This window comes from Trichomycterus rosablanca, chromosome 2 (assembly GCF_030014385.1).
Source record: "Trichomycterus rosablanca isolate fTriRos1 chromosome 2, fTriRos1.hap1, whole genome shotgun sequence".
Lineage (NCBI taxonomy): Eukaryota > Metazoa > Chordata > Actinopteri > Siluriformes > Trichomycteridae > Trichomycterus > Trichomycterus rosablanca.
The window spans coordinates 40,761,983-40,786,717 of record NC_085989.1 but is presented as its reverse complement, the minus strand read 5'-3'; the positions used below and the strand labels follow the sequence as shown (position 1 = coordinate 40,786,717).

At 41.0% G+C, this 24,735-nt stretch overlaps 1 protein-coding gene and 1 long non-coding RNA gene across 3 annotated transcripts in view; one reads left to right on the top strand and one right to left on the bottom strand.

The window, feature by feature from the left end:
* prkacaa (protein kinase, cAMP-dependent, catalytic, alpha, genome duplicate a) overlaps window positions 1–24,735 on the bottom strand; it is a 57,737-nt gene that overhangs the window by 10,012 nt on the left and 22,990 nt on the right. Inside the window, exons 2-5 of the mRNA XM_063015802.1 lie at window positions 10,275–10,336; window positions 6,168–6,296; window positions 4,806–4,904; window positions 363–445 (exon numbers count right to left, since the gene is read on the bottom strand). Of these exons, the coding sequence (XP_062871872.1) occupies window positions 363–445; window positions 4,806–4,904; window positions 6,168–6,296; window positions 10,275–10,336 (373 nt within the window). The remainder of the gene's footprint in view (window positions 1–362; window positions 446–4,805; window positions 4,905–6,167; window positions 6,297–10,274; window positions 10,337–24,735) is intronic.
* Window positions 1–24,735, top strand: part of LOC134333691 (uncharacterized) — a 48,567-nt gene that overhangs the window by 15,518 nt on the left and 8,314 nt on the right. For both annotated transcript variants that reach the window (XR_010015401.1, XR_010015400.1), the window contains exon 2: window positions 319–433. This is a non-coding gene — a long non-coding RNA (uncharacterized LOC134333691). The remainder of the gene's footprint in view (window positions 1–318; window positions 434–24,735) is intronic.

The following is a 24,735-nucleotide window of genomic DNA, read 5'->3' as shown; positions in this document are numbered from 1 at the left end:
ACTGTGGAAGAAAACCGGAGCTCCCGAAGGAAACCCACACAGACACGAGGAGAACATGCAAACTCCACACAGAAAGGACCCGGACAGCTCCACCTGGGAATCGAATCCAGGACCTTCTTGCTGTGAGGCGACAGTGCTACCCACAAGCCACCGTGCCGCAGACTAATAAAGGGTAAAGCTAACACTTAATAACAATAACAGTGCTGTCAAGCATGGACATGATTTTAGTCCCTGATATCAATGTTAGCATTTCTGGTTTCACTACTATAGACTGGATAGAAATCCTGGTACCGATTGTACAATTTGCTTTTCTTTTAGGCCATCCCTATTCACAACAAGGAACAGAAGTCAGTGAACCTTACCTGAACCTGCCGATTCTCCTCAAGTGAGAGAACATCTCTCCTCCTGGAACATACTCCATTATCATATAGAGGTTAGTGTTGTCCTGTGAAATTCAAACAAAGAGGAAATTTTAAAGCTTCAAAGATGAAGCCCAGCTCTCAGACCCCCAGACTTGTGCAGCCTTATTGTTGTACCAGTACATCAGGTGTTGAGAAAACACCAGTATCCTGACACACTCCACACTGTCGAAACCAGTATTTTTAAAACACAGAATATACACTGATTAGCCATAACATTAAAACCACCTCCTTGTTTCTATGCTCACTGTCCATTTTATCAGCTCCACTTACCATATAGAAGCACTCTGTAGTTCTACAATTACTGACTGTAGTCCATCTGTTTCTTTACATACCTTTTTAGCCTGCTTTCACCCTGTTCTTTAATGGTCAGGACCCCACAGGACCACTACAGAGTAGGTATTATTTAGGTGGTGGATCATTCTCAGCACTGCAGTGACACTGACATGGTGGTGATGTGTTAGTGTGTGTTGTGCTGGTATGAGTGGATCAAACACAGCAGCGCTGCTGGAGTTTTTAAATACCATGTCCACTCACTGTCCACTCTATTAGACACTCCTACCTAGTTGGTCCTCCAGATGTAAAGTCAGAGACGATCGCTCATCTATTGCTGCTGTTTGAGGTGGTCATCTTCTAGACCTTCATTAGTGGTCACAGGACGCTGCCCAGGGGGCGCTGTTGGCTGGATATATTTTTTGTTGGTGGACTATTCTCAGTCCAGCAGTGACAGTGAGGTGTTTAAAAAACTCCATCAGCATTGCTGTGTCTTATCCTCTCATACCAGCACAACACACACTAACACACCACCACCATGTCAGCTGAGAATGATCCACCACCTAAATAATACCTGCTCTGTGGTGGTCCTGGGAGAGTCCTGACCATTGAAGAACAGGGTGAAAGGGGGCTAACAAAGCATGCAGAGAAATAGATGGACTAAAGTCAGTAATTGTAGAACTACAAAGTGCTTCTACAGGGGTTGGACAACGAAACTGAAACACCTGGTTTTAGACCACAATAATTTATTAGTATGGTGTAGGGTAGGGCTGGGCGATATATCGAGATTTTATAAAATATCGATATATTTTCATACGCGATATAAGATAAGACAATATCGCATATATCGATATAGATGTTGCGTTCCAGTTAGATCCGACAGTTCGACTTTCTCTTCTCCCAGTTTGTCTCTGCACATGTTCACCTGCCCCGCCCCTCTCCCTCACTGCCCCGCCCCTCTCCCTCACCTGCCCCGCCCCTCTCCCTCACCTGCCCCGCCCCTCTCCCTCACTGCCCCGCCCCTCTCCCTCACTGAACACAACTCGCCCCTCCCCACCGCTTCACCAGTAAGTCCTGCAGGCAGCGATAGCATGGAGACGGATAAAGACGTGACAGAAGCTATCGAAGAGGAGCTGCTTACTAAAAAGAAAAATAATGACTCTTTTTGGAATTATTTGGAGATGGTTCGAATTCAAAGTGTCAGATGAGCAGCAGAATAATGTATTCTGTAGAGAACGCCGAAAACAAGTCCAGATAAAAGGTTCCAGCTCCGTGTACCTTTGGTCATTCGTTTTCACTTCAAATCCCAAAGTTAAAAAAGAAGAAAACGAGTCGTTATTCGTTTCAAAAACCAACACAAGCGCATGCACGCGCTGACATGCACGTATTTACTTCACATTAAGTGTTGAGAAAGTAATAATAACGTAGCGGTGCGTCTCCTGTTGTTCTGACTCTTGTGTTTGTATATGTGATGTACATATATTTGCTCTATCTGTAAAAACAAACATTATGGGGATTTCTGTACTGGATGTTGTACGTGGTCGTGTTAGTTTATACTGGACGATCGCCCGACGTCCGACACGTCATTTATTTATTTATCTTCTATTATAGTATTTCTTGTTGTCGGCCAATAAACAACCAAACATTATTAAATTGCATGAACTAACTCTGCAGTAAACAAGGAGCAAACAGCAATTAAACAACAAATAAAGCTGTTAAATAATAATAAAGTGCATGAAGAAGAACGCTGATTAAAATGCATTAAATGTTGTAATAGTTACACAGTAACATGAACGATTAGTTCTGCCTGTATTACAGAACTGAGTTCTATACAGTAAAAGAAAATATTAATGTAAATGTTAATGTTGTGGCGACATATACATAAAATAATGTATAAAGTCCAAACATGGGGGGGTGGGGGGTTAACGAGGGGTTTACTTTAACGGGGTTTTACTTTTAATGTCACACAAGCTCAGCCGGAAACCGTGTCATTCCAACATGTTCCCTACACACTCGCTCCCTGCGCCCTATAGTACACTTAACATTCTTAAAGGGCCAGACAATATATTTGTAATTCACATTACACGACAGGAGATGCCTTAGAAAACAACTTTTTTTTTTCTTAGAATAGCTTTTTTTTTTTTTTTTTTAAGGAAAAATAATTCTTGTGTGAAGCTTCCTTAGCATGAATATTAATAAAAGTGCCTGTAAAAAAGATTTGAACATGTAGCTTTGTCTCAGAAGTGTCTTTTTGTTATTACCTTATGGGATAAAAAAATATCGAGATATATATCGTATATCGCCATTCAGAAAAAAATATAGAGATATAATTTTTGATCCATGTCGCCCAGCCCTAGTGTAGGGCCTCCTTTTGCGGCCAATACAGCGTCAATTCGTCTTGGAAATGACATATACAAGTCCTGCACAGTGGTCAGAAGGATTTTAAGCCATTCTTCTTGCAGGATAGTGGCCAGGTCACTACGTGATGCTGGTGGAGGAAAACGTTTCCTGACTCGCTTCTCCAAAACACCCCAAAGTGGCTCAATAATATTTAGATCTGGTGACTGTGCAGGCCATGGGAGATGTTCAACTTCACTTTCATGTTCATCAAACCAATCTTTCACCAGTCTTGCTGTGTGTATTGGTGCATTGTCATCCTGATACATGGCCTTCAGGATACAATGTTTGAACCATTGGATGCACATGGTCCTCCAGAATGGTTCGGTAGTCCTTGGCAGTGACGCGCCCATCTAGCACAAGTATTGGGCCAAGGGAATGCCATGATATGGCAGCCCAAACCATCACTGATCCACCCCCATGCTTCACTCTGGGCATGCAACAGTCTGGGTGGTACGCTTCTTTGGGGCTTCTCCACACCGTAACTCTCCCGGATGTGGGGAAAACAGTAAAGGTGGACTCATCAGAGAACAATACATGTTTCACATTGTCCACAGCCCAAGATTTGCGCTCCTTGCACCATTGAAACCGACGTTTGGCATTGGCACGAGTGACCAAAGGTTTGGCTATAGCAGCCTGGCCGTGTATATTGACCCTGTGGAGCTCCCGACGGACAGTTCTGGTGGAAACAGGAGAGTTGAGGTGCACATTTAATTCTGCCGTGATTTGGGCAGCCGTGGTTTTATGTTTTTTGGATACAATCCGGGTTAGCACCCGAACATCCCTTTCAGACAGCTTCCTCTTGCGTCCACAGTTAATCCTGTTGGATGTGGTTTGTCCTCCTTGGTGGTATGCTGACATTACCCTGGATACCGTGGCTCTTGATACATCACAAAGACTTGCTGTCTTGGTCACAGATGCGCCAGCAAGACGTGCACCAACAATTTGTCCTCTTTTGAACTCTGGTATGTCACCCATAATGTTGTGTGCATTGCAATATTTTGAGCAAAACTGTGCTCTTACCCTGCTAATTGAACCTTCACACTCTGCTCTTACTGGTGCAATGTGCAATTAATGAAGATTGGCCACCAGACTGGTCCAATTTAGCCATGTATATAGTCCATGTCCAACCCCTGTATATAGTAAGTGGAGCTGATAAAATGGACAGTGTAGAAACAAGGAGGTGATTTTAATGTTATGGCTGATCGGTGTACTAGTTGTATTTTATAACACACAAAAACAGTAGATGCAATGAAATGAACTGTTTGATGTGACGCAGTAAAAGTGACTCGAGGAGGTCCGAGCAAAGCTTAACGTGACTTATTGTACTAAAACAACGAGTGAGAAATTTCAATAGTAGAGAGAACTTATGAGCAGTAATGATTAAGAGAAGTTTAGTGGTTGTGTCGTTCTTTTAGTATAATAAGCCATGTTAAGCTTTTTTCACGTTAAGCGTTTTACTTTCCTACAGCACCCCGAGCTATAACACAAGTTTAAAAGTGAAACCACCACACAGTGATGAAAATACAGCTTAGATACATGTGAATGCTCTCAGAGTAGATTTGATGGTTATTTCACACAAATGGTTTTTCGTGTCGTGTTGCACTTTGATGACGTTTTACCGCACCGCCAAGTTCGCTGAGCGAATCTGTGATTTGCATCGAGGCTTAAAGCACAAAACGTTTCTCACGTGAATGAACACACACGCACACACACCTTGAAGGAGTGCTCCAATCGTACAAGAAAGGGAAAGCTGACTGCCTGTAGGATGCGTTTCTCATTCAGTGTGTGTTCTATTTGTTTCAGCTTGACCACCTGAAAGACATGACAAACAGGGAATCAGTCAAACCATTAACACAAAACATCGATTCAGCTATACACTCTTTATACACTACCAGTTCATTTCACAAGTGTCACTGTCTTGACATGTTTTAGGACTGGTTCTGATTTGTTTATACACTGATGGGCCAAAATATTAAAACCACCCCTCAAAAATGTACATGGCTACGCATAATTTGAAGCAGTCACACATGTCCCGGACATAGAGATAGCTGATGGTAGTTACTCATAGTTCACGTGTTGAATGCAGCAGATATGATCAGCATTAAAACCTGAGTGACTATCATAAGTGCCAAATCATTATAACCTGATGACTCGGTTAGTTATCTCCAAAAAAGCATGGGGTGCTCACAGGAACCTGTGGTGACTACCCACCGACTGACAGTGGTGCAATCAGGGACATGCCATGAACCACCAACAGGTTACTGGGTGGCCAAGACCCACTGATGGCTATAAATGACTTTAAGGCTATGCTGCCTGGTACAATTCTATCTTTTCCTGTTTTCCTCCCAATCTAGTCATGGCTGATTCCCTGATTGTAACTTTCTCCTTTACATTTTCGACATTTAGTGGATGCTTTTATCCAAAGAGACCTACAGCACTGTGACACTATACTGTCTGAGCAATTGAGGGTTAAGGGCCTTGCTCAAGGACCCAACAGTGGCAACCTGGCAGTGGTGGGGCTTAAACCAGCAACCTCTCGATTGCTAGGCTAGAACTGCCATATCCACCTTTACAGACCCTTGCCCTGACCAACACAGGTGGAGTCACTGGCCACCTCTTATCACCTACCAGAGATGGATTCTCACAGGTATCCAGAGAACCACAATTGCTGGAACAATGACCTTTTGACCTTTCTTTTCCTCAGACACAGTTTAGGGAAATACTGGTGATGATGTAAATGTGTCACAACACACAGTGCATCAAACACCTCAACGTGTGCACTGTAGAATGAGGCACCTTGCAACATACAGAAATTGAAGGACCTGCTGGTATCATGAACTTCTTTACCAGTAGACCAGTAATTTCTTCCAGACATAGAGGATATTTTACACAATATACAATCAATGTATCCTCTTCTAAGAGACACATTCCTAACTAACATTAGGTCCTGTCGGTGCCAGTGTTGCGCAGGTACCAAATACCACACAGTTGGTCCTGTACTATCGCTACGCATTGGAAAGACCCACCAAGACAGAGGCCAGTGCTCACAATTAAAAATTAAAGCCTTTTGCGAACCTTCTGTTTGTCGAGTATCTTCATGGCAAAGTGCTGACCCGTTTCTTTGTGCTTTACTAACATGACTCGACCAAACGAGCCCGTGCCCAGTGTCTTCAGTCTCTCAAACTGGTCCAGGGATGCAGTGTTCTGTGAAAGAGGGAAAGGGTCAGGTCAAAAAAACAAAATATTTTTACATTTACATTTTCTGCATTTAGCGGACGCTCTTATCCAGAGCGACTTACAGAAGAGCTTCCATATTAAACATTTCATTTCTCTAGTTTAAGTAAACAACAGTAAAAGAACACAAATCTGCTGAAACCTGTTACAACCAAAGTGTTTTGTTTTTTTGTGGAAATGGAAAAAAATGTTAGTAAATAGGTACAAGTCAGCTTAAGTGTTTAGTAAAAAGGTAATAAAGGTTTTTAATCGTTTTTTTAAAGACAGCAAGAGACTCAGATGTTCGGACAGACAGAGGAAGTTCATTCCACCACTTGGGTGCCAGAACAGAGAAGAGCTTTGATGCTTGTCTTCCTTTAGTCCTGGGTGGAGGCTCAAGTCGAGCGAGACTAGTGGCTCGGAGGTTGCGCGGTACAGAGCGGGGTTTGATTAGGCCTCGAAGGTAGCTTGGGGCTGGTCCACTTTTGGCTTTGTAGGCGAGTATCAGTGTTTTAAACTGAATGCGTGCAGCTACAGGAAGCCAGTGAAGAGAACGCAGCAGTGAGGTGATGTGGCAGTGTTTGGGCTGGTTAAAAACCAGACGGGCAGCTGCATTTTGAATGAGCTGCAAGGGTTTAATAGTGGACATAGGAGCACCTTCCAGGAGGGAGTTGCAGTAGTCCAACCGTATTTTAAAATGATATAGTATTTAAATCATATTGCAAATAGACGATTTCTGCAAACAGACACATGTTCATTTACATTTCTGGCATTTAGCGGCTGCTTTTATCCAAAGGGACTTACAGTTGTGAGAGTATTGTCTAAGCATTTAAGGATTAAGGGTCTTGCTCAAGGGCCCAACAGTGGCAACCTGGCAGTGGTGGGGCTTAAACCGGTACCTTTCTAATTACTAGTCCAGTACCTTAACCAATTTCATATCATTTTCATCAACCACTTCATCCTAGTCAGGAAAGCAGCAGGTCTGGTTTCTTGGTGCGTGTGTAGTGTGCTTGGCTGTGTAGTGTGACAAAGCATCACATGTTTTGTAGACTTTGACTCTCTTTGTACAGGAGAAAAAGAACGCTTTTACATAATAGTAGTAGTGGTGTAATAATGGTGCAACACTTCACATTTCCAGCACCAGTGTTTCAAATGAGAACTTACATCCCTGCATTATACAAAATATACAAATGTCATGTGTACCTGATACACAGATTTAGCTGTTACATGAAAAGGATTTTATGCAAAACAATTACAGAACTAAAGCCAATTACAAGATATAACCCTGAAGTTCAGAGAGTGTCCAGAAGGGGGCGCGCACACCTTATAATATCCTACACATAGAGGCGCTCAACATGATACCATTAAGTGTGCTTTTAAGCCCCACTAAGGATGAGGTTTAGGAATTTAATTCCGCTTTAATCATTATTATTCTTAGATTATACAGTATACAGATATACATCATCACAATTCAAATGAGTACAACTGTCAAGAGTTACAACTGTTAGTACAGTCTACAAACCCCATTTGCAGAAAAGTTGGGACACTTTCTTAAATGTAATACAACAGAAATCTGTGGACTTTGATTTAAGAGACAAAAATACAAATAAAGGATTTTCAATGATGAACTTAATTTGTTAAATATTAACAAAATTAGAAATTGATGCCTGCAACAAACTTAAAAAAAAAAAACCTGAGACCGAGGCAGTTTACCACTGGGACATGTCATCTTTTGATTAATATTTTAAATCATTTTTGATAATACTAATTGTTTGCGTTTTGCAAGTAGAATTAAGTCCATTCTTGCTGTATACAAGACCTGAGCTGCTCAACAGCCCATGGTCACCATTGTCTGATTCTCCTTTCGTGATGTGCCATACATTTTAAATAGGAGACAGATTCTATTGATCATAACAGATGCTGTTTTTTGCACTTTCATTGTTAACAGTCTGAATGGTCTCTTTTATCTTTAACACATACAATCCAAAGTCTGTTTTTCCTGATAAAAAATATGGAAACATGATCTGTCTGACCACAGAACACTGTCTTTTTTTCTGTCTTTTGGGTAATCTCAAATTAATTCGGACACAAAGCACTCAGCACAATTAATATTTGGCTTCCTTTTTGCATAATATAGGTTTAAGTTGCATTTCTTGAAGCAGCGGCGGTCTGTGCTAAGAGGATGTTTTTCCGAAGTACACCTGGCTATATTCATCACAGTAGCATGACATATCACAAAGTTTGGCACAAAGAGGTGAACCATGATTCCATCCTTGCTTGCAAAGACTAAACCTTTAGTGGATGCAAGTACTGTAGTTAAACTGCTAACTGTGGAACCTTCCAGAAGTGTTACATGTATTACCTCAGTCTTATATTGTCTTTGGCTCAGCTTTTTTGAGTGTATTGCAGGTGTCACATTCTACTGTTTTTTATCTTTACAAAATACAATTAGGCTTGTCAGTGAAAACAACACTTACATAAGGTAAATAAAAGTGATTTAACAAATTGCGATTTTTAGATTATCTTAGTTTTAGAAAGTGTCCCAACTTCAAGAAATGGGGATTATACATGATTCGCCTAGCAACTGGTTTTAAGAAGAAAATACTGCACATGAACTGTCAATACATGACTGCACCAATCAGAGCTGGCCCAATACATGCTCAAAAAAAGACCATAAAGGCTATGAGCCTGCTTGGGCATTTACAGACTAGTTTTGGGAAGCTTTAAGACATTAGTAAGACATTACTACACAAGCGCTTGTACTGGGAATGTAAAGTCCACTCAGCAGGATGATTTTAGTCCTCTTCAACATGTTTAAAAATATCAGTCATGTATTTTGCACTAACCAACAATAAGCTGCAAGCCTGACAATTACAAACCGCCAATGACCTATGCGTGCTTCCATGTATAGCATTTTGGCTATTATTTCCCAAGGATTTTTATGGTAAATTAAATGGTATTTTGCACCCTGTAAACAAAACAAAACAGAGTTCTATTTTTTTTTATCAAACAATAACCTAACTGTTGCTTTGTGGTGGTTGCATTAATTTAGTATGTATCAAGCTCCTAGTATTTCCAATATGACAATTACAAACAACTTTTGAAGTTGTGTACTCTGGACTAAGCTTTACCAAGCTACCACAGGGGGTCTATAGTGGCTTTCCTGTCAGCACTACTGGGCATCAAGTTTGTTTGTTTGTCTGTTTGTTTATTAGAATTTTAACATCATGTTTTACACTTTGGTTACATTCATGACATAAACGATAGTTACTCATTACACAAGATTCATCAGTTCACAAGGTTATATCAAACACAGTCATGGACAATTTTGTATCTCCAATTCACCTCACTTGCACGTGTGGCCTGTGGACTGAGGGAGGAAACCGGAACACCCGGAGAAAACCCACACAGACACGGGGAGAACATGCAAACTCCACACAGAAAGGACCCGGACCTCCCTACCTGGGGATCGAACCCAGGACCTTCTTGCTGTGAGGCGACAGTGCTACCCACTGGGCATCAAGTTAGCCCAAAATTGTTCGACTAGCAGGCAGGAATTTTTTCATTTAGATGTCATTGTCTCATCTTTAGCCATATTTATAGAATTCACTAGGCTAACTGTTGGGTAAAGTGTATTTAAACATTTGTTACTCTTGTCCACATTTTTGTGCTTTACATATAGAAAGTATTAAGAACTGTAGGTGCTCGGGTTTGAATTGAGCGTCCACTAAGACATGATTGGCTTTGTCTGAGGGGGAAACACCTGAAGCCCAGTTTTGGATTGATGCCCTAGAACCGGACCCACCGTGACCCTGATTAGGATGAAGCGGTTAATGAAAATGAAAATATGAAGACCTGTATTGCAAATTAAAAATTTATTTTCTTAAAATAAATAAACACAGAACTTATTTTTACAACAATTATCCGACAATATTTTTGTTAACTGATACAAAATGATCTGTAACTTACTTGTGCTGGGTTCTCCCATTTCTTAAGAAAATCTTCTTTGGCTTTAGCGAGAAACTCCTTCACTGCAAAGACAAATACAACAAACAAACGTTCTAATTTATTATGTTGTTGGGCCAGGTGCAGATTAAAATAAAATTTTAATACATTTATACAAGCTACATTTAAAAATTGTACTTTCAGTATCCTAGAATTATGTACGTAGTGAGTCATACATTGACATTTGACTTTTTGACCAATAGGCTACAACACAATCTAGACCGTGTAGTCCTAATGCCACTCGAGTGGTGCAGTGGGAAAATGCGTTAGCCCACTATCCTTAGATTTGAACCCCAGATTTTGGCAAGACAACGCCAGGCCTCATTCTGCACGTGCTACAACAGTGTGGCTTTATAGTAACAGAATGTGTGTGCTTGACTGGCCTGCCTGCAGTCCAGATCTGTCTCCTATTGAAAATGTATAGTTCAGCATAAAAAGGAGAATCAGACAAGTGTAAACACAGACTCTAGAGCAGTGGTCTCCAGCCACCGGGCCACAGACAAGGTCATTTATTACCGAGCCGCACAGAAAGAATAAATAATTAGAGATTGCTACAAAAGCAATGAAAACACTGCATCCATTTCCAACATCCCATCTTTGTGAAGCTGGATTTTTTGCTGTGGCGGCAGCAACCAAAACAAAGTAACGGAGTAGACTGAACATAAGGAACACACTTTGGGTGTTATTGCCTCCTTTCACCCCTAGGTGGGAGAGTCTCGTTGCAGCAAAAAAAGCTCAGGGTTCCCACTGATTTTCCATCATTGGTGAGTAGTACTGTTATGTGCTTTGTGTTTTTTTTATTGTGCTTGTTGGTTGGTGAAATTATATCTTATATGAAACCAGTCTGTGATGCAAAAAAGGTTAGGTCTACCTTGTACTACTCACAAATGAGCTTTTTTCAAGGCAACGAGACGCTGCTCCCACCTAGGGGTGATTAGAAACAAAAACACCCATAAAAAAGTAGTGTTTTCATCGCTGATGTAGCGATCTCTAAATATTTATTCTGTCTCCGCTGCCCGGTGGTTGGGGACCACTGCTCTACAGCACCGGAAATCTCGTAACAAGCAAGAACAGAGAAAAAAATCCACTTGCAAAACTGCAACAACTAGCATCCTCAGATCCAAACATTTAAAAATCTTTTTCTCCCCTTTTAGCGCATCCAATTGTTCAATTAGCATCGTGCTTCCTCTCTGTCTATGCCGAACCCTGCCCTGACGGAGGTGATTGAAGCTAACCCGTATCCCCTCCGAAACACGAGCAGCAGCCAGATGCATCTTTGCCACCCACACATTGACGAGTTTGGCGCCACCTAGCGTTGCATGCGGAGAGACACACCCTAAGGGCACCCTCTCCCATCTCTGTGTAAGCGCCTCCAATCAGCCGGCAGAGAACGCAATCGCATTCTGACAGAGAGAGACCCACATCCGGTTCTTTGTCCCACCCCCCACATGAGCAACTGGCCAATCGTTGCTCATATAGCCACTCAGCTTCGAACCGGTAAAGCAAGGCTGGATTCGATACCACGCTTTCTCAGAATCCAGCCCTGGTTGCAGCGCGTTTCTTTTTACCGCTGCGCCACCTGAGCGGCTTAAAAATCTTATTAACAGAAAGCTTATGGAACACGGGGTAAACATTAGGGCTGGGTATCGCCACTAATTTCCTGGATCGATTCGATTCGATTCACAAGGTCCCGATTCGATTTGATTTCCGATTCGATTCAATTCATTTCGATTCAACACATTTAGGCATATTTGAGTTACATTAACAGGTTTTGTTTAAATATGTAAAGATGTTCCAAAGTACATAATATTTTCATTATTAAAAATATTTGTGTATTTTGTTTACATAAATAATTAATCGAAAACAGAAAACATTAACATTTATTTTTTATTATTACTTTATATGTCTGACACGCTACAACATTGTAAATGTAATGTAAACATACACCTGGCTGTTGAACAGCTTATGCCAAGTTTACACTACACGACTTTCTGATTTGCCGGGTCGCTGTACAGTTCACACTGCACGACTCACAGGTGATAGGGGGGTTTTACACTACACCATCTATCTCCAACTGGAATCACAGGCGAGCTTCTCTGGTCTCCAAAACTACGTTTTGTCACGAAAACAAACGTGAGAAGTGATGAAAGGTTTAATGATACCACGTCCAAACATGTAGCGAGAGATCAAGTGAGAAAAATAAAGGAGTCTGAGTGGATTTGGCAACGCGAACAGAATGGCTTGTTCTGTAGTGAGTTGGAGGTTAATAAATATTTTGTTTTGTAGAGAACGATCAGGTCAGAAATACTGTAAAACTCGTGTGCTGATGTATTCTGATAGAAACTATATTACGGCCCTGTACCACCTGTTTACAACCTCTCCCCTGTGTTTCCCCTCGCTGTTTCTCACATTGATCGAGTTCCTCCCAAACCTAGCGCTGACCCGTCGCCGAGCGAAAATCAGGGCAAAAATCGTGTAGTGTGAACCAGACATAACTTGAGCTTCTGCCATGCTGAACTGATGTGCAGGTCAGATCTCGTTGCGCAAAAAAACAGTGGCTGGTCACGCGAAGTTAAAGGGGGTAACCATAGTAACAGATTTCCGTGTACACCGTAAAAAGGGGCGTATTTAAAAGATCGATCTCGCATTCATATGAATCGATATCGGATCGTTCAAATAAAGATCGATTCGATTCGAAAAATCGATTTTATAAACCCACCCCTAGTAAACACGCCTCTTTTTACAGACTTGCAGGCATCAAACTCTAAATGTGTATTAGATTTACAAAATACAATGAAGTTGAACAGATTTGAAATATCTTTAGGTAGCAGTTCCATAATTTTAGATTTTATATTTTCTATCCTATTCTAGTGTTTTAGACACATCACTTCAGTGGTCAACATGATTTAGCACGGCGACTGTTGGTTGATAACATCGGTTTCAGGCTCAAAGTTCAAAGTTTGGATTTTTATCAAATTCCGTTTACATTTTATTCACACTGGACGTCTGTCGGGTTAAACAGCCAATCTGTGCAAAGTTCACTCAAATAAATGTCATTTTACATTTACGGCATTTAGCAGACGCTTTTATCCAAAGCGACTTACTGTATAAGCAACTGAGGGTTAAGGGCCTTGCTCAAGGGCCAAACAGTGGCAGCCTGGGCACTTAAATCTTCTGCTTACTAGTCCAGTATCTTAACCACTAAGCTACAACTGCCCATTTCTGTAGAAGTGCTGTAGCACTATGATCACACAGTACTAGTTGTCAAGACTAATAAACCATAAATCTGTGCTCTTTCCACCAAACCAACTGGTCTCATGCTATGTGACACTTCCTGTTCCCACCGTGGTAGACTTAAATCAATAGCAGATGGCGCTGTATGCTCAGTGTGTACGCACAGTGTGTATCTAAATATAGTTATACAGTTTATATAGCAGTCAGTGTATTATCAAAAGCTTAAAATAACTTTGAATTAGTATTCAGTTACTAGGTGTGGCTGCTTGTAAACAGACATCCACACACTCTTTCACTTCTCTAGCCTATTGCTGCTCCAAAGTGCATGCAGAAGTCCATACAGAAGTCCATACAGAAGTGCACCCCCACCCCCATGTCCTTATCTTTATTGGGTTAATGGCTGTGTGGGAACGCTGCAATCCCAGGCCCTTCCCCGTTCCTCTATGCTACTGTCTTCCTTTGCTTACAGGATCTTATGCCTGCTTTAGGGCCTCAGGGGGGAGGAATTCCACTGTGAGTGTGCAGAGTCTTAACTTTGCACAGGAATACTAAAATCTGGTGCTAAAATGAATACGAGTTGCATGATGGCACACCAATGCTGAACCTTAGGTACACACACACCCCCAGTACAGGCCTCAAAAGAGAAAGCACAAGACACTCTGATGACAGGAGGCAGCTGCGTTTTTACCATTATCTCCCATTCACATGCTCCTCTGCGCTCCGGAGAAGAGCCTCGGCCCCTAACTTTCCCTGCAGCTTAATTCTTCGGACCACGCCTTTTCCTCCACCAGAATAGTTTCTATCTCTCTCAAACACAGTGCTTTTTACAAGCCTGCGCTCTCTCTCATTTTTACACAAACCAGATAAGAGCTACTGGAGCCAAACAGAGTCTAGCAAGGGAAGCAGCGAGAACAAAGTTCATGTAGCCCTTCCAGCAAAAAGATCATCTATAAAGCACAAGGCAGAGCTCCAAGTGACAAATACTGCACATGGAAATGTAAACCTAATCAATGAGCATGAGCACAATTAATCAACAATTCATGAACAAATAATTAAACAGATTCTAGTGTTTATTTAATCTGGATTTTTTTTCTCCCCTTGGTCTTCCGACTTTAGCGTATCCAATTACCCAATTGCATTATGCTTCCTCTCTACTGATGTTGATCTCTGCCCTGGTTGAGGAGAGCCGAGACTGACACACGCCCCCTCCGACACGTGTGCAGTAGCCGTCTGCATGAGGCGAATTCATATGCGGATCAGCTTTGTGCACGGAGAGTCACACCTTGATCAACACATTATCCCCCGTCTCTGTGCAGGCGCCATTAACCAGCCAGCAGAGGTCGTAATTGCATAAGTTATGAGGACCCATCCGGCTCTCACCCTCTATGAACAACAGCCAATCGTTGTTCATGTAGGCACCCAGTCTGTCGGATAGCAGAGCTGAGATTTGAAACAATAAGTTCGAAATGTCAGCTCTGGTGTGCTAGTGTGTTTTAACACTGCGCCTAGTGCTGGACAATAATTCGATATCGATATACTGTATATCGCGACAGAAAATGTTTCAATAACGGTGATATGATTTTTAAACAAATTCGATCGATATATATTACGTCAGTGCATGAAGCCAGCGCTCAGCGTTACCGCTCTGATTACACTCCGCTACAACACTGTGGATATTAGCGGCTAAATGAGTTCAACAGCTGTGAGTGAACGAGCATCCACAGTTAAAAAAGAAGCAGTAGAAATAGTTGATAAGAGAGGAAAGACTTTTTTCTGTATTCTTTAAGCACAACATCTGCTGCAGCAAATTCTGCAGCAACTCTTAAGCACTTTTTATATTCTTTATCCTGGTTGAGCACTTTTGTTCGAAAATGTTTACATACAAATAATAATCAGTCCATGTTGTGGATTAAAGTTGGTTAAGACCAGAGGTGGAAAGTAACGAATTACATTTACTCGCGTTACTGTAACTGAGTGTTTTTTGTGTACTTATACTTTTTAAAGTAGATTTCACAGCCTGTAATTTTACTTTTACTTGTAATTCGCTACATTTTAAATAAGATCCGTTACCGAGTAAAATAAAAAACGCTAAAGAAATCGCGTCTGGGAAACTGCTGCAGTGAATTCTGCGACGGGGAGTCGGATCTTTTGTCTCGGTTCCTTTTAAAGAGCCGTATATATACAGAAGCGCGAATCGATTCCTTTATTTCAGTTTAAAGAGCCGTTCAATAGATTCAAATAATACTACGACACATCACTAGTGGTTATACAGTTTAAAAAAGTTTTATGGGAATAAAATGACACATTACACACCCCTAAATGTTTTAAATGTTGTATCAACATGTTTCTTCTATTATATTTGAATTAAAAACAACTATTGTGAGATTTATATCCACTTGTCCTGTTTGCATTACACAGAAGAGACACGCCCTGCTGTTAAAAAAGTAACAAAGGAAAGTTTACTCTGAGTACATTTGAAATGAGTAATTTTTTACTTGAGTAGATTTTTAGACTAGTAATTTTACTTGTACTTAAGTAAAAATTCATGAAAGTAATAGTACTTTTACTTGAGTACAATATTTTAGTTCTCTTTCCACCTCTGGTTAAGACATATGTTAATATATTATATTATATATTGTCAAAGCTTATGTTTATTTGAGAATGATGTGTTTTGTCTGTATACAAATGCTGAATACAAGTAAAAGGTGAAAGCTAATTTATTTGTATTATTATTATTATTATTATTATTATTATTATTATTTCTAAAATATTATGTAGTTGTAAAGGGTGAGATTTTATAGACTTTGTAAATAAATTTTTCAGAGGTTTGCAGGTACAGCCTTTCAATGTTGGTGTTTCTGGCAGTTTTTCTGACATTTGTATTATTCATATCGGAATTATATCGTACCGACCGAAATTAGGAGTTATATCGTGATATAAATATAAACCATATCGTCCAGCCCTAACTGCGCCACCTGAGCACCCATATTTTTTAATTTTTATTTGCAAGATGTACACCCACCTTATGCTGGTAAGGGTCGCGGTGGGTCCGGCTCCCCCAGATTTACTGGGCACAACTCGGTAACATTTATTCTGGATTTTTATTATTATTTGTTTATGTATTTCCTCCACTTTTTCCTCCCGACTTTAGCGTATCCAATTACCCAATTGCATTATGCTTCCTCTCTACTGATGTTGATCTCTGCCCTGGTTGAGGAGAGCCGAGACTGACACACGCCCCCTCCGACACGTGTGCAGTAGCCGTCTGCATGAGGCGAATTCATATGCGGATCAGCATTGTGCACGGAGAGTCACACCTTGATCAACACATTATCCCCCGTCTCTGTGCAGGCGCCATTAACCAGCCAGCAGAGGTCGTAATTTCCACCCGGCCATGAACAGCCAATCGTTGTTCATGTAGGCACCCAGCCTGTCAAATAGCAGAGCTAAGATTCAAAACAATGAGTTTGAAATGTCAGCTCTGGTGTGCTAGTGTGTTTTACCGCTGCGCCACGTGAGTGCCGATATTTTAAAATTTTTATTTGCATGGTGTACAACCGCCTCATCCTGGTCAGGGTCGAGGTGGGTCCGGCTCCCTCAGATTCACTAGGCACAACTCAGTAACACACCCCAGACAGAACACCGATCCATCGCAGGGCCTCGGCCATTGAAGACACAACCAGTCATGTCTGTATTTAGATGTCCGACTACCCGATAGCACTGCTGGGGATTCGAACCCTGGATTTCAGCAGTAATGGGTTTGCATAATTTACAGCTGGGCCACCTGAGTGCTTTATATTCTAATATTTCAATGTCTTTCTCAAGGTACGTGAAGCAGCCTTATCTTACTCAAATAAAGGAAAGTAAAGCCAGGAGATTTCAGTTGTCGTCCAAGATCATTGCTTGTTGCACTACATGAAATTATTTTAAAATACCTTATTATACTGTAGTATTTGGCACACTGTACAACATCAAGTGTACTCAGTGTCAGATTAAACAATAATCAAGATTCATTAAGAATAGACCTGTGGGCAGCCAGGTGATGCAGCAGGATATTTCACTAGCACACCATCACTGGGATTCTGAACTTCTAGCAGGTACTACTGACAGTACCTGCAGCAGAAAAAATGGGACACTAGTCTGCTGTGTGAAAAAAGACCAGACTAAAAAGAAAGTGGTGTCTTCGACGTTGTGTAAGGACCCTCGTTAGTAACCAGAAAAGCCTGTAGAGAAGTGGAGGAGCATGGACAGTGTATGACTTTCCATGTGCAAGACTGGCCCCACACGTAAATCCACCAAAGTACGGGCGAATGAGAAGCAGTCGGTGGACTGCGCATGTGTCGGAGGGAGTGTACGTTAGGCAAATTTCCCCTTCTTGGATGCAATCAGTGAAAGTGTTATGAGTACAAAAAATAGGATCTGAAAGGCAAATAGTTACGTTTTAAGGACCCGGACCGCCCCACCTGGGGATTGAACCCAGGACCTTCTTGCTGTGAGGCGACAGTGCTACCCACTGAGCCACCGTGGCGCCGCATCATCATCTGCCGTTCTTCTATAGCTGCATTCACATGGTGCCCGGCAAAACCACTTTTGCACTGACTGAACCATTGTTTCCTATAAACTCAGGTAGTGCTGCTTACCTCGTCTTGGGCACCGCACAGATTTACCGTGTTCGATACTCGGGTTATACCACTAGTTGCTCCGGTCAGTCTGATTGAACTTTGACCCAGTGTGCTGCTTGTTTATACAAATTACTGCTAGTGAGAAAAATTGTTTATATTGCTTATTGGTCTCACTATTTAACAAAACCATGAACTGCTGGATTGCGCTTTAAATTGTACTGACAATTAAGGTATTCGTAAATCAGAACCATGGCACTCTGGGAAAATATGGAGACCGGATATGCATTTTAGAGAGCAAGTGTTTACTAATCCTTGAATTGATAGTGGTCGATTTTTTTTTTTTTTTTTTTTTTTTTAAATTGCACCCCTTTTTTTTTTTTTTTAAGAAACTACACTTTATTGACCAACTTCCCCTTTATCCTCTCAAGTCTCTGAATGGCGACTTAAACTAAAATACAATGTTTGCAAAACTGCATGTGAATAAACCATCTTTACTGCCAGTCAATATTGTGTATTGTTTTCAAGCTGATCACTCATTTTTACTGCATATAATGTGAAAGTCGTAAATGCAAAGATTAGCTGCAATATGTGCCCCAACTTGGCAGGGAATGTAGCTTAAAATGTATAAATCATTTAGAAAGCAGTCTATTGGTGTATTCATGAAGAGCCTCACAGAAGCGAATTTTGATCCAAACTTTGACACTTTGAACTTTTAGTCATTTTTTATTCCTAATTTTAGAAGTAGTGAATTCCTCATTACGCTTGCTCATGCTAGCACATGCTTCTTTTCACTGGCCAGCGACAAATTCCTCCAGAGAGTTTTAACATGCACTGAGAAATATGCTCTCTCTATTACTCCCCGTTTAGGCTTCTCTCTCAGCAAAGCCAATTGAGTCTGTAAAGCTCCAAACCAGGTCAGTGGCCTAGCTGAGACTCAAACCGCTCTCTCCACAGCAGTGGAGACATGGTACACTGTACCAGCCCGCTGTAGAAAAACTTTTACAAGAGGAGAACATGCAAACCCCACACAGAAAGGACCCAAAACGCTTCACCTGGGAATCGAACCCAGGACCTTTTTGCCGTGAGGCGACAGTGCTACCCACTGAGCCACCTGCCGCCTAATGTAAGTTGTCATTAAGTTAATGCATTAACCAATTAGAAACATAGCAAATGTAGGAGAGACCGCCGAGTCAGCAACATCCAAAACTGCCCAAGCCAGGGCTAAAATAGTATTTTCCCAGTACAGACTAGATTGAGAGTATAAAGATAAAGGTCTGAAGCGTTCAAGCATCTTTGGCTGTGTCCCAATTCAAACAATTCTGTACTAAATATACACTGATCAGCCATAACATTAAAACCACCTTCTTGTTTCTACACTCACTGTCCATTTTATCAGCTCCACTTACCATATAGAAGCACTTTGTAGTTCTACAATTACTGACTGTAGTCCATCTGTTTCTCTACATACATTTTTACCCTGTTCTTTAATGGTCAGGACCCCCACAGAGCAGGTATTATTTGGGTGGTGGATCATTCTCAGCACTGCAGTTACACTGACATGGTGGTTGTGTGTTAGTGTGTGTTGTGCTGGTATGAGTGGATCAGACACAGGCGCTGCTGGAGTTTTTAAACACCGTGTCCACTCACTGTCCACTCTGTTAGACACTCCTATCTAGTTGGTCCACCTAGTAGATGTAAAGTCAGAGACGATCGCTCATCTATTGCTGCTGTTTGAGTTGGTCATCTTCTAGACCTTCATCAGTGGTCACATGACGCTGCCCATGGGGCGCTGTTGGCTGGATATTTTTGGTTGGTGGACTATTCTCAGTAATTGTAGAACTACAAAGTGCTTCTATATGGTAGATGAAGCTGATAAAATGGACAGTAAGTGTAGAAACAAGGAGGTGGTGGTTTAAATGTTATGGCTGATCAGTGTATTACTTATTAGTATTTTACCATTAGTGATGTTGCTACATAAAGCATTATGCTTGTGGTTTGAGTTGCAAGTTGTCCAGTGATGTGGGAAAATGTTTGTGTAACTGAATTCTACGGACAGTGTTTTTTGTCAATGACTGTTAAATACAATATCCATTATTCACAATATGGCTAAAAGTAAATGGACACCCATCCTAATTAGTGAAAGCACATATTTCAGCCACAACATTGCTAACAGGCATTTAAAATAATTTTTTTCCCACAATTGTGACCACAGTTGCTAAAGTTCCATTCCTCTTCCAGCATGACTGTGCCCTGTTTGGTGTGAAGAAACTCTGGTGGCCAGCACAGAGCCCTGACCCCAGCCATACAAAACACAAAACACCTTCAGGGTAAATTAGACTGTGAATTACTAGCTGGGTCTACTTCTACGACATTGGTGCCTCAGATACAATTCAAAATCTTAGAAAATGCTTTAGAAAAGCCCATTATTTTGAAACAGAACGCCCAACAATCTCAAGGTTATATGTCTAGAAACTTTGGCCAGTGTTTTTTAACACTTCAAACAATGGCCCAAAATTGGAGAAAATAGGATTTAAGGTACCTCTGCACTCATGCATAAGTCACGCCCTGGCACAACTTCAATGATGGACCAGCGAGCTTTTACGTCTGTGTGTCACGACAACCAAAAGCACCTATCACACTTCTACCGAGAGTGTTTTAACTTCCTCACCGTCAACCAGCAACACAAGACTGTCCGATCCTCCCACCGATGCCTCGGCTGCTTGAGATGAGGATTCCCTCTTCCCACAATGCCTGCTGGAACTCTTACGGTCAGACATTTCCACCAACTGGACTATTCCTTACAGAAAGAGCTTCATGTCCTTTGTAGTCTTTGCTTAATATGTCCAGAATCCTGATACAAACCCAGGCTGCATGCATTTATACTGGTCTCCTTGTTTCATGGCATCCAGACAGTGGAAGTGGAGTGGACCGTCTGCACCGCTGCTGTACTCATGCTAGCAGGGCAGATCAATTGGACCCATGCTCTGTTTGTATCAATATTTATTCTGCACACAGCAGCCACTCTCGCCGACACACACATTAAAGCGCACAACTATATTGATCACAGCTGGAGCCTGGTCACCAAGAGGAAGGGTGCAAGTATAACATCAGAAATCATTTCCAATGAGACTTTGAGACAGAAAATAAACAGTTCATCCGCTTCTGACGTCTGTCATTCTGCTCCTGGCAGGTCAACTCATTGAAGGTACAGAATGTGTGTTAATGGCAGCACAGTGCAGTTTCTTACACTGGGAATAGCCACTGTTCACCATTTGATGGAGTTCACGATCAATCAGTCAGATCAATTGACATATCTGCAGGCTTTCAAACCTCAACATGACATGAACTGAATAAATCAACTGATCTAGTGGTGCTGATTTGATTTTATTAAGCCGTTTTTAAACAGATTTTTGGCAAATTCATTAATGACTACTAGGGCTGTCGCGGAATTTCCCGTCTCAATATCGCAGTATGCGGTGATATTGCCATTTTTGTTTTTTTGTTTTTGAAAATTACTTAATTAATCTGGATTTTAGAGCTATATAAACAAGCTTTATTGTTAGGCTATGACTCGATATATTATTGCTTTATAATGACAAAGATGAAACAGCTTTAAGACCAATGAAATGCGTGTTTAATGTTAAATACAGAACAGAGCAGGGATGCGCGTCTTTTCTCTATTAAAAAAGGTTTAAATTAAGCTTCTAGCCTAGGATAGATATACACTGTGAAACGAAAAAAAAAGAGTTTATGTTCACCTGATGTGGTTAAGAGAGGATCTGAGTGGGGTAGCGATGTTCCCGACGTTACCGATGTTACACTAATACACGCGTGTACTGATCCTGCATGCGACTTTACAGATCAAAGCAAATCTAGCCTGGTTATTGCACCACTATTAACTATCTATTTAGTAGATATAATTAACATAACAATATATACTACATTTTAAGTTATTATTCGTTTCAATACATTTTTATTCAACAAAAAAATACATTTAAATCATTCCAGCAAGAGAATATTTGCAGGCTGCACTGCCATATTAACCGTCATTAAGTGTTTTAGTACGCCGAGGCTGTTTGAATATAGTCTAAATTACAAGTATTTTATTGAGTGTGAACTCAATTTAATCATTAATAAACTTGCCTCTAATTAATGTTGTGATTATTTACATTTTAAAACACAAAGCCTGACACTCAGCAGCAACGCATGCGAACAGGTTGTGGGAAAATATGGCTCCTAGCTCATTTTCATTATGAATTTATTTAACATTTATTACGCCCGATTGTAAACATATAAAACAAGATGGACCCTGCAAACAAAAAAACAAAAAAAGAGAAGAAAGAAAGAAAGAAAAAACGTGAATACCGCGGTGTTGCGGTTGTCCAGCATGCCCTGCGGTTGGCTGGTCTATACCGCGATATTTCAAAATTGTGGTTAGCGCGACAGCCCTAATGACTACTAACCACACCAATCAAATTGGTTGGTATTACTGACAGAAAAGCACAATTTTTGTCTGTTGACAAAGCTGGTAGAGAGTGGGTGCTAATCAGCAACGTGGGTTTTAGGAAATATAGATTTTGCTCCTTACTACCAGTTACCGTCTGTAGGAAGTGATTGAGTGTGTCGACCCGTCTGGGGTGTATTCCTGCTATTCGCCCAGTGTTCTTAGGTAGCGCCAAACCAGTTCTCCCAGTTTTTTAATTGTTGCCAACTCCCACCAATGTAGTCACCAATCTGTATTTTAGGGTGTGTTCGAAAACTTAGTAAGCTCTCTACGTAGACAGCATTTTACATCATCCTACGCACGCTACTGAGCAGAAGGCATGTCTAAATTCTTACATACCTTAAATGCTGTCTAGTAAGTTACCTTAAATTTGAACTGTATTTTGACTGAATAATGAGGGAGCATCCGATGCTGCCTCAGCAGTGAAGGCAATCCCAGCATTCAGTGCGGCACAACTTTTCTCACAAATTACAAATATGGTGGACGAATGCGGAGCAACGAACTGAGTTATTTTAAAACGTAAATAAATTATCATTGATTTTTTATTTCTATAAAGATGTACAAGTGTCATTTATTTGCAAATTCGGACTTGTCAGTGATATTTTAACAGTTTGTGGTACACGGAGGGAGATATTAGCGTGTTGTGCCACCTCATCCTATTGGTTTGAATGGCATGAGGCCACCTGCGTTAGCTCAGCAAGCGAAAACTGATGTAATCACTGTCTAAGTTGCACGCTTGAAGAACCTGACTTATAAGTCGATGACTTGTAAGATTCCTCTCAACTGATGTAGGCAGTAGACAGCAAGGCAGCTCATTACATTTTCAAACAGCACCCCATGGGCAGCTTCCTGTAACCACTGATGAAGGTCTAGAAGATGACCAACTCAAACAGCAGCAATAGATGAGAAATCGTCTCTGACTTTACATCGACAAGGTGGACCAACTAGGTAGGAGTGTCTAATAGAGTGGACAGCGAGTGGACACGGTATTTAAAAACTCCAGCAGCGCTGCTGTGTCTGATCCACTCATACCAGCACAACACACACTAACACACCACCACGTCAGTGTCACTGCAGTGCTGAGAATCATCCACCACCTAAATAATACCTACCTACTGTAGTGGTCCTGACCATTGAAGAACAGCATGAAAGTGGGCTAACAAAGCATGCAGAGAAACAGACTACAGTTAGTAATTGTAGAACTACAAAGTGCTTCTATATGGTAAGTGGAGCTGATAAAATGGACAGTGAGTGTAGAAACAAGGAGGTGGTTTTAATGTTATGTCTGATCTGTGTAAATCTAGGCACAATTGTTATAGTTTATGCAGTATCACTGGAAAGATGAGGGTGCTAACTAATACCTTCAGTACACATTAGCTAATGTGCCAGTCACTGGGTGAGAGGAATCTGACAGCTATCTCTCACACCCATAGAGCAGACACAATTATGCTGTTTTGGACTCCTGACCCTGAAGTCTATTTCAGCAAGCATCGAACTCACAATCTTACAGTCTACCAGTGATTGGGCATATCTGGAGCACTTATCTAATTTGATTCTTAATCCCCTACTGTGATATAATGCATGTGTTATCAATACTATATAAATATATATATATACAGCCCTGCCTTGTGCTAAAATCACTCCAGCACTGATCCCAGTTCACACAGGGTCATGCATAAAAGAACAAAAAGCTGTGCTTATTTGCAAAGACGCCCAGGCAAGGTGTTTTAGCTCTTGCCAGAGGACAAGAGCTGAGAGGGAATGAGATGTTAAAGAAATATGGCAACAATGACAAAAAGAACCAATGTGGTTACATTTTTAATACAAAAGCATATCGGTTTTAATGCAGCACTGTCTGTTTGATCAAACACCACAGACATTTAAAATTGCCCTTCAAGCAGATGTATAAAATATGTCTTTTCTAAATCTTTTAATAACTTTAAGAACTGTAGATGGTAAAATCCCTGATTTTCCTTACAATCATACATTAAGAACACTGCTCTTAAATTGTTGGACTACAGTGGTACCTTGTAACTTGACGTTCCCTAAACTTTTTGAAACAACG